Source organism: Polypterus senegalus, chromosome 2, assembly GCF_016835505.1.
Source record: "Polypterus senegalus isolate Bchr_013 chromosome 2, ASM1683550v1, whole genome shotgun sequence".
Taxonomy (NCBI): Eukaryota; Metazoa; Chordata; class Cladistia; order Polypteriformes; family Polypteridae; genus Polypterus; species Polypterus senegalus.
This window is the reverse complement of record NC_053155.1, coordinates 206,018,095-206,034,153: the sequence shown is the minus strand read 5'-3', so window position 1 is coordinate 206,034,153 and position 16,059 is coordinate 206,018,095. Positions and strand designations below refer to the sequence as shown.

Here is a 16,059-nt window from a genome sequence, read left to right as displayed (position 1 = left end):
GCACAGGTGCACAAGATATTTTGACTACGCTTTTAGTTTTGGAAATGTCTGCTGTGGCAGACTGAGAGCACCAATAAGCCACGGAATTACATAATGGATTTACCTAACAACAAGAATTGTCTTCAAATTAAGAAACTGGTTGGAGTAAAAATGGTTGGAGTTTAAGCCTCTGACTTGGCTGGTCATCTGTTAGCTTGCTTCACACTTTTTTTTCGTTTGACAGCCATTTAACAAAAAAACAAACAATTCAGGTAATGAAGATGAAGGGAAAAGCAGTCCATTAACAGCAGAAATTAATTACTGATTGAGAAAGTAGCAGGATGGAAGACTTGCAGCCGCTGTAGTCCTCCAGGACCCCAGTTTTAGGTTGTGAGAGAGAAACTAGGCAGTCACAGGAAGAGTGTGCAAACTCCAGCAAGAAGGCAGGTAGGGATTCATATGCAGCACACTGCAGCTGTGAGGCAGCAGTGCTAACCACTGCACAACCCCAAATTACAGTTTATAAACATATACTTACTTGACACCGATGGAGCCGCAACTAGAAGACCACCACATTTGGACTACTGTAGATCCATTTACTTGTAACTTCCCACAAATGGAATATGATTATAATGTCTAAGCCACATACCACATCATAATTGTGTTAAATCTCACAACCCCTAATGCTGAATAATTTTATTTCCTCCTCATCCCTAACTATCTACTTACAAGGCTTATGAAGTATCATTCTACTCTACTACCCTTTGTTAGTCCAAGAAAATCTGAAACTCCTGTGGTGCTCTCCCCGCCAATGAACTCTTGTTTAGTGCAGTTGTATGTACTCTCAAAGGTGCAGTACAGTATATTTATTCACAACTTTACTTGAGCCTCCAAAGTCCAGATGAACGATTGATTACAAAGTGCACCACTTCAGTTTTAAACACGAAATATTTACTTTACTTTATTACTATAAAAAACACCAGTTGACCAAAGTATGATTGGGTGTAGATCATACAAATAAAACATCAGTATAAATACACAGTGTACAGTAATTACCACCATAATCATCATTCCATTATTCCCGAACAACTCCAAGCAAGCAGTTTAACAAAACAAAAACACAAACATACATAATGAATTAGAGCACAAGGCTCTTTTGACCATATGATCAAATTTTGATGGCCAGGAACTTAAACATTTCCACAAACCTGGCCGTTAATGTCCAGTATAAAACGGAGAGTGTTCAACCACCATCAGTTTTGTGTCATTTTGCTTGACATGTACATAAGGCTACTTATTTTTTTAGTTTTTCTATTTATACTGAAAACTGAATTTGCTTTTTAGTGATTTGCTGTTAAATACACGCATCTCTTACCCTCTCTTTCCAGCTTGGGTGCAGGTTTAGTCAATATGACCCCATTCTAGCATCAATGACCCTAAGGTGTGAATCAGTTCAGGTCATGGAAAGGTCCAATGACACATATTACAGAATTTAGAATCACCAATTCGCCTAAAAACTTTGTACAGTAGGATGAAACTCACCCAATGATCACGGAGATAGAATCAACCAATCAGTCACGTCAATTCTCTTAAAAATTCCTTGACTATTTAGGTGTAGAAATCTTACATTTTTTATACTGTATTCTGTATGTAAAGAGTTATGTAAACCGATGTGTCCAAAAGGCACTATATCCAAGACTAACCGCTGTCTTTAAAGAGGTACATCTTCTTACTTATTATAGCTTGACAGAACAAATTTCTTTGGCTGCTCTGCATAAGAGCTAATACAACAAGCCATGCTACCCTCCGTATCCGTACAAGAAAAGATGCAAGTCAATATCCTGACCGCCTATTAGAAAAGCTATTGACAACCTAATTTTAAAAGGCACAGCAGTTTCACTTGATTAATGTGCTTAGCTTGGAAATTTAGGCCTCATTGCACTTTGACGAGTCTAAACCTTTCTGCATTGGTAAATTAGTTTGCCAGCTTTAGTGTTTAGAAAAGTCCACCCCCAACCCCATCAAACCAGCTCATCCAATTCAACTTGCTTTAACTGGTGGTGGCAGAGTGCTGAAAGGAAAAGTGTTCTGCATGAAATCTTTTTTTTTTTTTTGCAATAACTTACTGGAGAGGAAGTGCTGTGATGTCGGGCCAAAGTCCCTGTGGGCTTCATGCAGCTGTTTCAGGCGTTCCTCGATGGACACCTGGGGGAAGAGGAGGAGCAGTTAAAAATACAGGTTCTATGACACTTAAACTCAAAACATCTGTCTTGGAAGTGACAGCCGGCTACCGTACAATGACGTTCAAGGAATGGCTTAAAGCATAACATGAGCATGAAATGCCCCAGAGGTACAATAAAGTAGGAAACAAGATGTGAAAAGGACAATCCAATGAGACCGATCAAGGTGTCAAACACTACCTGCTCTGTCAAACATGATGACAGAATACATAAGGAAATGGAAATCAGGTTTTAATTTCATCCATCTGAGCTGCACAACACACAGTATAAAAACCACAGAGATGATTACCGTAGACAAAGCATATCTAATGGCAAAGACAAAACATAAGTGCACACATCCATCTGTTTTCTGCGCCCACTTGTCCTCATGCAGGATTGAGAGGAATCAGCAGTATCAGGAAACAAGCAGGAACCAACTCTGGGCGAAGTGCCAGTCCATCACTGAGTGTACTCACTCATACACCCACCCTGGACCAACTGAGGGCTGCCCTTTAAAAATGTGGGAAGGGAAAACACACACATACACACACACACAAACAAACAAACCCACGCACACACACACGCACACATACAGACAGTGATGGGGACTCCAGAGCTGTGAGACAGCATTACCTGACGGTGGGCACACCATACCAACCAACCACACACATGGAGATTACATTTCTGATTTCCATTTATGATCATAAAAATGTTTTTCAACCAAAATGTTATTTTCTCATAGCTGGTAGTGGTTTTAGACCTAACCTTTTAGAGAAAAAAAGGTCTTTTGATTGATTTTTAGAGAAATGGCTGTAGAGATTATGATCTTAGCTTAATTTTCATATTTTAAATGAAACAAAACCATCTATTATTGCTGCTGTGATTCAGAGTTTTAGTTAAATCATTCCATGGTAAAAATGACAGATAAATCAACTTAAACTTAAAAAAGTTTAAAAAAATCAACTTAAAAAAGAAAACAATTGAAACGTGTGAAAAAATAAACCCAGGCAATACCAGCTGCAGATGCATGCTGTATACATTATTATTGCAGGCAGCTATTTAAAAATAAATAACATAAGGTGCAGCATCAACAACTAATCTTCGAGGGACGAACTTCTCCTCCTTCAGGCTTATTTTTAGAAAATGTGCCTGCTATCTAGAGAGTATGAACTGTCAGCAAATGAAACGAATGTAAGACCACCATTCTAAAACTGCTAAATAAAAATGAAAGCAGGTATATTCTGCATTAGTAGCTAGTGGGACACATTGAAAACTCAGGAATGGTTTAACCCAGAAAATGATAATATGTCAGGAAATGAATATCTGACACCAACACCACATTGAGGAGAATTCATGTTCTGCCATCTTGGTGAGGTGTATTAAGTCATGTGTAAAACAGGAGAGCCATTGTGGGGTAATTCCCTCAAAACAACAATTACATTTAGAGTCATACAGACATGACTAAAAGCACTTTAGGTGACGCTTAGCTAATACCAAACTTTTTAGAATGCAGCATTGAGCATTTTTAGAATCCAATTGTGACCCCTGAATTGGCTGAAATGGACATGTCTAATACACTTTCAACATGGTGAAAAGAAAATGTGTCTACTTTGAATCAAGTGTGACTTTTAGGTGGTAAACTATTACTGAAAAAATAATATGGTTAAATGGTAATTTGTCCCCTAGAGGATTAGAAATGCCATTCACACCACAAGCAAATCTATACTTATTCTACAATTTTTACTTGTATGGCTCAAGATGATCCATTATGGACTGTGCTGTGTCTTGTTTAAGGATAGTTATGTCAACTTTGTTAAAAAAGGAGAAGAAACTGAAACTTAAATTCTGGTAGTGGTTATGTCATATTCATCTGGTAATGCTACCCAAAACAGGAAAGTGGCAGCAACTACACTAAGGTAACAAATACATTAACTGAGTCCTGATTACTGAAAGTGCTATTAACCCAACTACCCATCCAGTTTCTGAATTCCACTGAGGGGTCATTGGTAGCCAGAGTCATCAGCATGGGGAGTAAGGTAGGAGTCATCTATGGATGGTGCACCCATCCATCGCAGAGCCTAGTAATGCACTTTTGGTTAATTTAGAGACACTTGTTAACTGAATACCCACAGATCTGATGACTCAAGAGTACTCAAGGAAAAGCCCACTTAGGCTGTGATCAGGCCAGGACCTGAACCCGGACCCCTGAATCTGAGAGGCAGTAGTGCGAACCATTTTGATATGGTGTGGCTCCTGCTCCAGATATCTATTGTTTTTGATTTATTTAAAAATGAGATTGAGACTTGACTTTTAACTCAGCAGTCTATTAAAAGAGATGTTTAGAAATATTTTTATTATAAGGGACAATTACACCACTTTTCATTAATGAAGTTTTATATATTGTACTATACAGTATACCACTCACAGCATTGTAACCTGTTTCTATATATCAATATGTCCCATTCTGACCATAATGTCTCCAAACAGGGATCTGTTTAATCTTTCCTTACAACATACATATACTGTATATCATCTGTTCTTATAATCGTAAATGTCATTCTGTTCACATGATGACTCACTTCACAACTGTTGACATGATGGCTGCTTGAACCAGATTTCAAAGTCAGACGAAAATGTTTAACCAGCCACGCACAAACTGCAATTTTTCACTGAACCTAATTATTTCCATTGCCTGTTGTTAAGTTAATATGGTCTACTAGACCTTCTAGAGTACTTGTTCTTGTTCCTAGCATAGCACTTATTTCATCAATCCTACTTTATGTCTTTGTTCACTCCTTATTTCAGCCTAGCTACTGACAGACTGTATGTCTCTGTCTGCATCTTAATTTCTTTCATTTCTTCTGAGCATCGTGCAGACACGACAATACCCTCTCTACTCTCAGAAACTGGACAGCATCGCATTTTCACTTGAAAACTGAAATTTGACTTTTAAGTTACAATTGCACAATATTGCACCAAATTGTGTGAGAGTGCTCATACTGCAATTGGCATTGATGTGGTGGTTACTATAGCCAGTCTATCGACACAGTTGTTGAAGTATTGGATGCAATGTTAGCCATAAACTTGACATGATAGTCTGGCATTGTAAGCTTGGCATAACCAGTTGGAATCATTTTAAGCAGATCCTGTTCAAGCTGATCTTCAGAGTGATTTGCTTTTTAGTTTTATTCCCTACTATTATATATTCACATTCTGATGCTAGACACTGCAAACTTGCCCCAGAGATCACCCACTGGTACAAAACAAATCAAAGTAAATTAGGACTGCCAACATATTGCATCTTACCAATGATTGAGCCACAAATTACTCCACAAATCTTTGGACCAAAAGGGGCCACCAGATTAGTTTTAAAAATACTCTGGGCAATCATGTGCTCCTAGGCTGTAGTCTGTGTTAGCCTCCTCTTTATTCTGCCACTGATAGGTGGGGCTTAAAACTGTGTGGGCATGGTAGGCACAGGGTATTTAGCATGAAATATGGATCAGTATACCACGCTCAGGAGGTAATGTTGTTTTGTACCCACATGAGTTTCATGGTGACCTGAACCCTAAAGCAAACCCCAGCTTTAAATAAAGATTTATGTATATAAGGGTATAAATAGCTGCTACCTGCCATAAATATAAAAAAAATGAAGCAAAATCAGAGTTAGTAGTTCTCCGGTAAGAGAAAGGGCAGCCCTGTTCTGCTCATTCTTAAAGATACCAGATGAACCTTGACATCCTAGGGTAGAGCTGAGATAATTATTTAAATGTTTACCTTCAGAAAAATAAAATGAAAGCCCTGATGAATTGATGACCATGGAGAAAGTAAAGCAGTCCTTAGAAGCCAGCTGACAATAACTCCCGAACGAACGGCTGCCAAGTTGTTTTTGTGCTCTGCAGTTTTTCCCTCCTCTCTTATTCAATAACCTTGACGAGCTCAGAGAGAGTTCTTCAGACTGTCAACCCCAGCTTACATTTTGTGTGAATCACCTATGAGTAACTAAACAGATACTGTAGCTGGCAGCAGATTCTTGCTCTTGTCATTCTGCCATTGTTGGTTGCCTCTCTTTTTAAAGCTTTCTTCTTGAAAAGCCAAGCTTGACAGCACAGGTAACTGTTTTCTGCCCTACTGAAATTTTTAAGAATCCTGCTAGGACAATGCATTGGAAGTCAAGCAAAGATGTTTGTAAAAGTTCCCATCTTCCAAGACTGGCTTTCTGTGCCTTGCACAGCTAGAGATGGGGCTAAATTGAGGAAAAGTATAGTAAATATACAAATTAGTAGCAGACTTCAGTCTCAATAAAACACAATAAAGAAAATGAACCGATTATTCTTAAAGACTTAAAGTTAAATTAATCAACAAATGAGATGCACTTCACCAGAGGTTATTGTAAGCTTAGACATGGGAGGTAGGGATGTAAATCTGGACTGGAGTATATGTACTATTAGTATTTTATATTTATATGTTAATGGAATGTCATCGGCAGAGTTCTAAGGCCTGCATCATTAATCAATGCTGTATTAGCCTAGAATTTGCAGACTACAGTTCAACTAATGAAGAAATCATATTTGACAGTGGGCTTCTATATTGGAGCTAGGCAAGGGTCATCCATATCATGGCAACACAGACTGACAACGTGTTGCATGTTACTAGGACTGTACTCTGTACACAGTATTGTTAACTGTTACTGAACCCATGTTGTAAGGAGCTGCAGCTGGCACTAGTGGTAAATTGGCCTTAGGTAAGAGCCAGTTGTAGTTGGTCTGTCAGTATGTCAGTAACAAGGCACCCTGATGATCAGTGGGCCAATTTAGAGTCATTAATCTACCTAACAGCTTTGGACAGTTAAAGGAAAGCCACAAGATCATAGGCATGTCATCCAGCTATACATTACTGATCCTACTTTCTCCAGTTTAGCATCACAGCAGAAATCTCTGCAAAGCAGGGACCAGTCCTAAAAAGGGTGTCATCTATCACTTAAAGTGGTCAGTTATACTGAAAAGCACATTTTTGGGATAAAAAAATGAATTAGAGTACCTCAAAAAAAAAAAAAAAACATAAGGAAAATATGCAACAGAGACAGTGCTGTGGTGTGGAATTCAAACTAAGGACTCTGAAGCTGACAGAAAGCTCCACTAACCACTGTACTGCTATCGTGCTCATGGGCCTATTAATCCAACACTATTTTACAAGAGATGTTCAAAAAGTTTCTGCACTTTTATATCTTGGAAATGGTGAAGGCAGGACGTGTGGTAATTGGGCATTAAAAAGTTGGTACGACGCTGGGAAAATTGCATTGCAAAGGAAGGTGACTATGTAGAAAATTGCTTGTAATTTGTTTTTGAAAATCTTAATAAATACAGTTAAAAGTGTGGAAACGTTTTGAATGTCCCTTATATATATCACCTTTCACAAAGCACAGAAGTCAGAACAGCTAGGAACATAATCAGTGCAAAAGCACTAAAGGCCATGTTATATTACGTGACGCACACTCCTGTGAAACTGATTGCCCAATGTGACATACCCAGCAACACACTACAACTAGTCTGTGGTTCACTCTGATAAAATCAAACAGTCATAGGGTGGGCGTGGTTTGCATGAGAGCTGACAACCAATTAATGCTCATCTGGAATGCATAGAATACAGCAATGAGGAGTAATGGACCTGGGTGTTTTGAGCCATGTAACAGAAGGGAGGCTACTTGTTCTAGCAGTTAACCATTCATACAGCACTTGCTCCATCAGGCAACACATTATTGGCTATCACAAAAAAGGGGCGAGTGTGACTGTGCTGGAAGGTGTGACACGGGCAGAGATTTTCAGTTGAATAAATGGACGTGGTTCGTCGATGAAATCAGTGACCACGATTGGCAAAACTGAAATACCCCATGACTAGAAGTCGCATAATGTGACCCTAGCTTAAGGTGTGGCAATAATAAACAATGTATAACAAGAGCTTTTTGGATTGTTTATCAGTTATTCAAGTCAGGAGTTAATAATAGAGTTAATAGAGTTGTGCAACTAATTAAAATAAAGTCAGACCTATACTATATCTTTAGCTTCTAGGATGGGACCTATTTTAAAAATATATTTACATCATTTTCTTAGGTATTGGAGATGATTAAAGTATTTTATAGATAATACCAAATCCTTAACAGCATCATTCATTTATAGCAAAGTGCTCTCCTTCATGGTATGATGCCAGATGTCTGCTGATCCTCTCTCTGTAAATTACTCCAGATCATGCATATGGATATAACATTTTGTGCTAAGTAAACTGCAGTTTTTTAAAACATATTTTTTTGTTTCTGTTATGGAATGAGACTGAGCTGTCATTCTTTAACTCCATTCAGATAACTACAAGGCCATTTTATTTAGTAAAATTGTTTCACTAAAACATCAAATGATAAAATTCTCCTAGCAATATTATCCTTAACATATTCTGAAACTGTGAAACAAAAATGGCTTATAGTATTTTTCTTAAGTGCATGTGTTTATTTCTAGCATCCATTTATCCATCCTCTTCCGCTTATCCGAGGTTGGGTCAAGGGGGCTGTACTCTGAGCCCCTCCCGGATGACTGAGCTTCTCACCCTATCTTTAAGGGAAAGCCCAGACACCCTACGGAGGAAACTCATTTCAGTCGCTTGTATTCGCGATCTCGTTCTTTCGGTCACTACCCATAGCTCATGACCATAGGTCAGGGTAGGAATGTAGATCGACTGGTAAATTGAGAGCTTTGCCTTACGGCTTAGCTCCTTTTTCACCACAACAGACCGATGCAGAGCCCACATCACTGCGGACGCCACAGTGATCCGCCTGTCGATCTCACGCTCCATTCTTCCCTCACTCGCGAACAAGACCCCGAGATACTTGAACTCCTCCACTTGGGGCAGGATCTCTCCCCCAACCCTGAGAGGGCACTCCACCCTTTTCCGGCTGAGGACCATGGTCTCGGATTTGGAGGTGCTGATTCTCATCCCTGCGGTGGGTTGGCACCCTGCCTGGGATTGGATTCCTGCCTTGTGCCCTGTATTGGCTGGGATTGGCTCCAGCAGACCCCCGTGACCCTGTGTTTGGATTCAGCGGGTTGGAAAATGGATGGATGCATGATTCTCATCCCAGCCGCTTCACACTCAGCTGCGAACCGATTCAGAGAGAGCTGAAGATCATGGCCTGATGAAGTAAACAGGACAACATCATCTGCAAAAAGCAGTGACCCAATCTATTTCTAACATATACACTATATCACACCATATTATTTTCATTACAATCCTTACTTACCTGTAGTGCTACAAGTTACAGTTTAACTACACTGATATTAAAACATAGTTCTGCTACAGTATATAGGCAGGTAATTGCTCAGTGGGATTAACAAAGTAATAATTAACAGTAGCATATATGGCATGAAATAATAACAGGAAATTTTGTGTTTGTAATCCTTATGTATGCTGTAATAACACATAGCTATACAATAGTATCACATGTATACAAATGAGTAATAAAATGATATAGCAATGGTATTGGTAAGTATGCAATTTGGGTATGAAATAACAACAGAACGTTTGAACTTACCTATAGCGTTAACTCGGGTTACAGAGGAAATATACTGTAATAATATGTACAGCAGATGCATTGTAATTAGGCAAGCAAGAAATTGTTCATTAAGATCTGGTAGACAGCACTAATGTAGTAACAGCCAATGGATTCATTAGGTTCAGTGAAAAATAGCTGCTTGTGCTTTTCAGGCCTTCCTAGTAGTAGCTTCTTGAACCTGAATGTGTGTGTATGACTTCTGGTTTCCTTTTACATCCCAAGGATGTTAATTGGTCACTCTAGATCCAGAATGAAAGTGGACATGATTATGTCCAATGATGGACAAGTGACCGATCCTGCCTTGCACCCTGTGCTCCACCTGTGACCCTGCAATGCCACAGAATGTTTATGGAAGTGGTTAAATGGATGAATTAGGAACTGATGGAAGGACTGAATGAATGGATACAGGATTTAAGGATGTGTAGTAAATGGACTTTTGAGGGCAGTTGTTCAGCTCATCTAATGTTTGATGAAGTAGCCTTTTGAGTTAATAAGCAGACAGTTTTTCTATTAGCAGAAATGATATACTATAACTGTGAAAGGCAAATTGAATGCCTTAAAGTGCTAAAAATGATCACAGGGCTAATTTATATTCAGTAACAAGTGACTCTGAAGTAAAATAAGTTCCCTTAGCAACAATAGGTACTGTATGTAATCTTAGCCTCCAAACTGTACAACAATACACCTGAATACCAACTTTTAAAACACACATCCCAAAGGCATATGATTTAGGTAAATTGGCCTGATATGAATGAGCATGGCAAGTATGAATTAGTGTAACTCCATGTTCAGAGATTTTTTCTTCCTTGTTTCTGATGCTACCAGGGCACACCTCACCCTTTATATTTTTGAAATGGAATGCTGCTGTTTCTACAATATATGAAAGGATATTGGATAGTTTTATAAATAGGAAAATATTGTGGTTTTGAGGAAAACAGGTACATTGTGCTAATTAAGTGACATGTTGAGTGTAGAAGGAGGTGTGAGCACAGCAGGGGTAGAAAGGGTGTGAGGTATGTGGCAGACATTCGAGGAGTTACCCATTCGTACTTACAAAAGAGCTTCTCTGGCACCAAAGGGAAAATTTTATGAGCACTGTATGACAATAGTATGCATTAACGATGAACAGAGCATGAAGCACTGCTAGGAAGAACAGGAATAAGACTGGAGATATACTTAGCTATGCAACATGTGAGGTTGAGGACTCTGCTGCTGTTCAAGCAATGTACTGCCTATACTTATTCACCTACTTAAAGTAAATCTGGAGGATTCCACCAGGTGGCAGTGTGAGAAATCATTGCAGTGAGAAATGCAGTAAGAAAACAACATCCTGTTTCACTGTGTTGTGAGGTGATTGAAGGAAGATGTTAAAAAAAAAACTCTTTGCATTCTAATGCTGCTGCAAAGGTGCAAAAAAAAAAAAAATGGCAATAGTGACACAGACCTTAAAATGTATCATGTCATTACGAATGGGAATATGTAATGCTTATATTGCCTAGGAAATGGATCAAGAAAAGCACTATTAAGACATTTGCATGTCATCATTTAAGTTTGATGATTTGCTTCACCGCAACGAACCATACATCCCACATCGGAGCACACAGATTTATCCTGTTGGAGCTGCAAGCCTCCGGTCACATGTTGATAGTGAACAACAACGCTGACGTCACGTACCAAAACTTGAACACATTCGGCACACATATTTTTGCTGGTATTGCAACTCACATATGCATTGCATTAATTTCTGATGACGTGCTCAGAGGACACTTCAAAAGAATGCTGGGAATATAGTGCAGCCATGATGCATGTGTGTATGCATTCTGAACGTGAAGTATAAACTGGCCATAAGAATGATTGATTGGATGTGTGCAGTGTCACAGAGTCAGAGGAAGATCAATGCTGAGTTAAGAGAAAGACTTAGTATGGAGGTGATGAGTGTTATGCTGAGGAGAAATTGACTAAAGTCTGTTTGGGAATATGGAGCAAAAGGCAAAGATTGACCCAAAATGGAGAGATGGGGGATAAAGCCAAAGAAGACATGGTTGAAGGTAGTGGCAGATTATATAAAGAGAACTATATGAGGACTATACACTCAACTATTGGGAGAAAGAATGGCCAGAGACAGAGGGATGAGAGGTGAGCATTTATATAATGATGAAGAACTGGTTTAGCCACCACTGGTAACTGCTCAAAAGCCCTCTCGGTCCCATGAATTTTCCATAAGTTGGATTTCTTAACTACCATCTTTATAAAAACCCCAGAGGCTTCACTATTTACTTAATTTGTTATGTAGTTTTTCATTGTTGATTGATGCTAAGGACTGCAGGTAGTGTTGGAAACAGATTTGTAGGAAATGTCTTTTAAACTGGCAACGATGAAAAACTTGTAAATAAGGATTGAGATAACCAGGTGATTAAAAGCCAAAAATTTTAACTTATGCCTTAGCCCAAGAGGACTTTGTCATCCTACAAGTAATACATCTGTTATCTTTTGGTATTTTACTGTATATAACAGAACAAAATAGATACAGTAACATACAATTGAGTCAAATATGTGCTCACATGAGTTATACAAAGGTACAACACAAATCCATTAAAATTAAACAAAACACAATAACACATTCTTTTATTTCCCTTGGCATTTTTTCCATGTAAAGTTTGGAGTATTCAGTGATAATTCTTTCTATTGAACTCTCATAAAAGCACAAACGTCTGTCTGTGAACTCCTAGTTGGTCATGTCCTGGAAATACCATACCAAAAAGCATCGTAGTTTCTCTCTTCACATTTTAAAGAGTTCCACCTAAAAATACCACACTCATTTCCTTTCTTTGTCTTTTCTAGTAGTGGGAGACTTTCACTTATAAACCAAACTGTTCTTTGATAAGCACACCATATTGTGACAAACACAATATTGTTTTTTTGTCACAGCACTCACCTCTTTATGAATGAATGGCTGCTTACTGAGTAAGGAGTTCAGTGACCTTGAGGGCAGATGTTGTTTTACACACAGAATTGTGTTAAATTCTAATTAGACAATCAAAATGTTTGCATTTATCAGTAAGAATGGAAGCAGAAATGATGTTCGTAAGTTTACTTTCTTAAATACAAAGTTTTTTGAGAGGATAAATGCATGAAGCCTACAGTTTTTACCTACTCATTCCACTTATTCAAATTGCCAACTGCCAAATTCTGTTGCTGCAAAGGAAGGTAACCCAATCTGGACAGAATGATAGTTTTAAAATGCTAATTATACTAATGTGCACTGAAAGCATCCAGGCGTGGGATTCAAACCCAAAATGCTGGATCTGGAAAACAACAGAGGTAAAAACTATATATCCGTGCTACCCATTCATGCTACAGCACAGCAGCATCTATGAATCAGAGCAATCACGAACAAAGTCTCATTGGAAGTAAAAGAATCAGAAATATTCTGTGCCCAAGTGGCCACGTAGAGATAAAAAAGAATGGAGTGCTGAGTAATTGAATATCATGATGTGCTTAAAAGTTAAGAAAGAAATTCCTTTTTCGTAGGACAACTGGTGATTATCCAAATTGTTCTTTAAGCATCATTTTTGCTTTCTGGGCTCTAAAAGTTACTACTGCATTTAAGGAAGTTTCAAAAAGTATTTTGAAAAGAGGTTATCAAAAAAATTTAATAAAAAAGAGCTAAGTAATTTTCTGTGATAAACAGGTTGTCACACCAAGGGCTTACCTGTTGTTGGCTGTAGAAGATCTGGTGTGGCATAGCTGTAGCCCACTTTATAATGTATGGATGGAAATACTGAATGATTAATAATAATATTGGGCATTATTACAGTGTGTTGGTCAGTGCTGCTGTCTCACAACTGGACTGAAGTTGGCATGTTCTCATTATGTCAGCAAGGAGTTGTTTTGAGTAGTTTGATTTCCTGGCAAATGTCAAACGTTGATTGTTGGTACAGTGTGAGTGAGCGTAGATGTAAATGATTAATTGGTGCTGCGGGCAGAGGCTCTGACTCCTTGAGAACTTGTAACAGAATACTGTAAGTAGGCAGAGAAAATGAATCAATGAGTTAAGTATACTTAATGAACCTGAGTATCCAGTGTAGTATGGGTTGGTCACGGCTGAGCTTGCAGGCAATGCTAATGCAATTGTATAAACCCTGCTGGGGCTGTGGGCCTGGAAGAGTTATAGACAGAGACACAGTTACGGAAGGAAAGTGTCAATGTTATGACAACCCAACACTGGGCAGAACTGTCTGACTCTCTATTACCTTTTTAGGCTTACCAATGGGCCACAAAAGGGAACTGAAGCCTGGACTTACTAGAGGAAATGCCCCCAAATCTTGAAGTGATTCTGAGGCCTGTCCAGAAGTGGTCCCTAAGAAAGTGGTTTTTAAGTGACCTCCGAAACAAAAGCCAAGCAAGCCTGAAGTTATGAAGACTATGAGAATATGGAGCAAAAGGCAAAGATTGACTTGGAGAACCAAGATGGAGAGATGGGGGATAAAGCCAAATAAGACATGGCTGAAGGTGGTGGCAGAATATATGAAGAGAACTATATGAGGACTATGCACTCAACTAGCATTAGAAAGGATGACCAGAGGCAGAGAGATGAGAGATGAGCATTTATATAATGCTGAAGAAGTGCTTTAGCCACCACTGGTAACTGTCAGGGTTCAAAAGCCCTTTATAGAGGTCCCAGAAAGACCAGAGGCTTTACTATTTACTTGAGTGTGTTTTTCATTGTTGATTGTGTACACAGTTGTCATTTATGTTATTGTCTTTATTAAAATTTTTTTCTTTGGATACTTCAGTCTCCTTGGCATTATTTTGGCTTAAGAGAGGTCGCATTATCTTCAAACAATATACATTTCAAAACTCAACATATTTTATAGGCAGAAAACTTAAAAATACATGCATGCCTTTGTCATTAAAAATGTTTATTGGGATTCATTCCAAAATGAAAAAAAAAAAAAAAAAAAACACAAAATGCTATCTTTGAATTATAAGCAGCACTGAAGGATGGCCACATGCTATACCGTGAGATTTTTCATTTGTTACTTACATGATCCTGCTTGCTAAGATAAAGATTCCAATGAATTAAAGAGTAGGCTAGAAAACCATCACAAAATCTGATGAAGTTGCAAAGAGCAATGAAGAAAAACAAAGCCTGCCAAACTGAAAATAAAAGCTTCAGGACACAAATAATGGCAGCAATGATGAAATGAGAACTAGAGCAACACCATCGATTTGCACTTCCGGTGAGGACTTAATCATTCGAGAGGAAATGGTGCACGACAGAAAATAATAAAAAAAATCACAGTGGGAGAACATCACAGAGGGTGATCCAAAATTCATATTCAAAGAAAGCAAAAAAATCTATACGTCACAATGGCTTGGAGGAAAATGAGCAGCTTACTGTATAACCAAAAAAAAAAAAAGATGAGGGTCTGAGTGCAGGCATAAGGCATGCATTTATCCAGAATTTTTTACTATAAGAATAGTCCTCGGTAAAACTGGAGCGTATACATTACCTTGGAGATCTCTCCTCCCTCCTTCATTTGCCCTGAGTTTCTGGAGGTTTCCATGGAAACCTGATTAGATTTATGGAAACAAGAGAACTCAATTGTATCTTTTAGTGTTAGAGAACTGTTGAACATTATAATTACTTTCAATTAGTATACCGCAAGAGACAAGACAGAGTACAGTTTTTAAATCTGCTGATGATGCATTCAAATTTTGCCACACTTGCCACTATTGTAAATTTTATTGGTAACCTGACAGCAAACATAAAATTATTTATTGCTTCAATGTGAAAAGCAAGTATATAAATGTTGTCAGGAACTTTCTCAGAAAAGGTAATGTTAAAAATGCTATTCTCACATTTCACCCCTACTTTGGACTCAATAAATGTGACAATCAATCAATGTTCTAATCAGTCAACCTTAATGAAGCACTAATAGTCAAGTAAATATAAGCAGTGCAATCAATCATCGTCACCTTTTAATATAGCCTCTTTAACACTGAATAACCTAAGAAAATAATTAAAAAGTACAAAAAAAACACATCTTCACATATCCATATATGTAGCAAAAAGGAGACAGCCCTATTTAACCAAAAAATAAATTAATATAAATACACCTCAATTATTTTAAAAGAAACAAATGACTGATCAACAAATGGACAATTTAAAATAGTTATTATACCAATTGAGATACTGCGGGATTTTAAAGGAGGTGTCACATACATTGCATTGGGCGGTGGTGAGCAGACAGGGGAGAG

The 16,059-nt window shown here is 38.2% G+C and overlaps 1 protein-coding gene across 14 annotated transcripts in view; it reads right to left on the bottom strand.

Moving 5' to 3' along the window:
* The window catches only part of dmd (dystrophin), a 2,654,580-nt gene that overhangs the window by 283,902 nt on the left and 2,354,619 nt on the right, over window positions 1-16,059 (bottom strand). For 8 of the 14 annotated variants that reach the window (XM_039745194.1, XM_039745193.1, XM_039745197.1 and 5 more), the window contains 2 exons: window positions 15,312-15,371; window positions 2,106-2,184 (listed from right to left, as the gene is read on the bottom strand). In XM_039745194.1, the coding sequence (XP_039601128.1) occupies window positions 2,106-2,184; window positions 15,312-15,371 (139 nt within the window). The remainder of the gene's footprint in view (window positions 1-2,105; window positions 2,185-15,311; window positions 15,372-16,059) is intronic. The other 6 variants (XM_039745202.1, XM_039745200.1, XM_039745198.1 and 3 more) reach the window with 1 other exon arrangement.